This window comes from Egretta garzetta, unplaced genomic scaffold, assembly GCF_000687185.1.
Source record: "Egretta garzetta isolate BGI_Z169 unplaced genomic scaffold, ASM68718v1 scaffold7, whole genome shotgun sequence".
Lineage (NCBI taxonomy): Eukaryota > Metazoa > Chordata > Aves > Pelecaniformes > Ardeidae > Egretta > Egretta garzetta.
Genome location: NW_009260350.1, coordinates 3,615,369 through 3,616,332, shown reverse-complemented (window position 1 = coordinate 3,616,332; position 964 = coordinate 3,615,369). Strand labels below are relative to the sequence as shown.

At 66.4% G+C, this 964-nt stretch overlaps 1 protein-coding gene across 1 annotated transcript in view; it reads right to left on the bottom strand.

Moving 5' to 3' along the window:
* SEC14L2 (SEC14 like lipid binding 2) overlaps nucleotides 1-964 on the bottom strand; it is a 6,746-nt gene that overhangs the window by 2,651 nt on the left and 3,131 nt on the right. The window contains exons 2-3 of the mRNA XM_009642924.1: nucleotides 148-223; nucleotides 1-36 (exon numbers count right to left, since the gene is read on the bottom strand). The exon at nucleotides 1-36 is cut by the window's left edge and continues 1 nt beyond it. Coding sequence (XP_009641219.1) covers nucleotides 1-36; nucleotides 148-223 — 112 coding nt within the window. The remainder of the gene's footprint in view (nucleotides 37-147; nucleotides 224-964) is intronic.

The window sequence follows — 964 nt, the reverse complement described above, 5'->3', positions numbered from 1 at the left end:
GCAGCGCGTCCGCCTTGGGCAGGTCGAAGCGGCGGGCTGCAAAAGAGTGGAGAGCTCAGCCCCGCCGCCACCCCCTCTTCCCGAGCTCCACAGCCCCCCAGGGGTCTGCCAGCCCCCCATCCCTGTCCCCCCCCACCCCGGGGTTACCTCGGAGCCATTTCAGGAGGAAATGGTCGTCCTGGGAGGGCAGGGAGGGCAGCACGTCCTGCAGGTTCTCCCGAAACTGCGGGGAGAAGAGGGACCATCGGGGGGATCCTCGCTCCCACCCCAAAAAGCCCCAAGGCTGGAGGTTCGTCCCCTCCCTGTGTCCCCTCACCCGAAAAATAAAAGTCCCAGCCAGGGCTGGGGCAGTCCCCAGAGAGAAGGGGCACCCCGTGCCCCATCCCTGCCACCATGTCTGGCCGCCATGAGCGGCCATCGCTGCTACCCTCCCTGGCGGGGGACTGTCCCCAGCACCCCCAGGGGTGTCCCCAAACAGGTGTCCCTGCACCGGGGGGCTGCCACCTGCCAGGGTCCCCCCAGGGAGGGTCCCACTGGCCACCTTCGCCCCGCAGGGACCAGGTCCCTTCACTGCCATCACTGGCGATGTCCTTGGGGATGGAGCTGGTCACCGGGCGGTAGCCGCATGCCCCCCTGCTCCAGGGACACCCCCACAGGCAGGAGGGTGGCAGGGTGTAGGGCTGGGGGGGTTTGGGGAAGCTGGGGCACCCCCGGCACATGGCCCTGCTCACCCCGGCCAGGCTACGGCCCAAATCTCTGTACCAGTCCGGGACCTTCCCTTAATGAAGCTGATTAGATTATCTCCCACTGCATTTAGGTGTAATTAAACCCGGGATTAGCTTCTTCACCCTGAGAAAAACAAGGTGCCAGCAGACGGGTTTGGCAGCTCGCCATTCTCGCCCGCCCATCACTGCCTTGGCACTGGGAGCATTTCTGCTCCGCGCACTGGGCCGCTCCTGGCCCC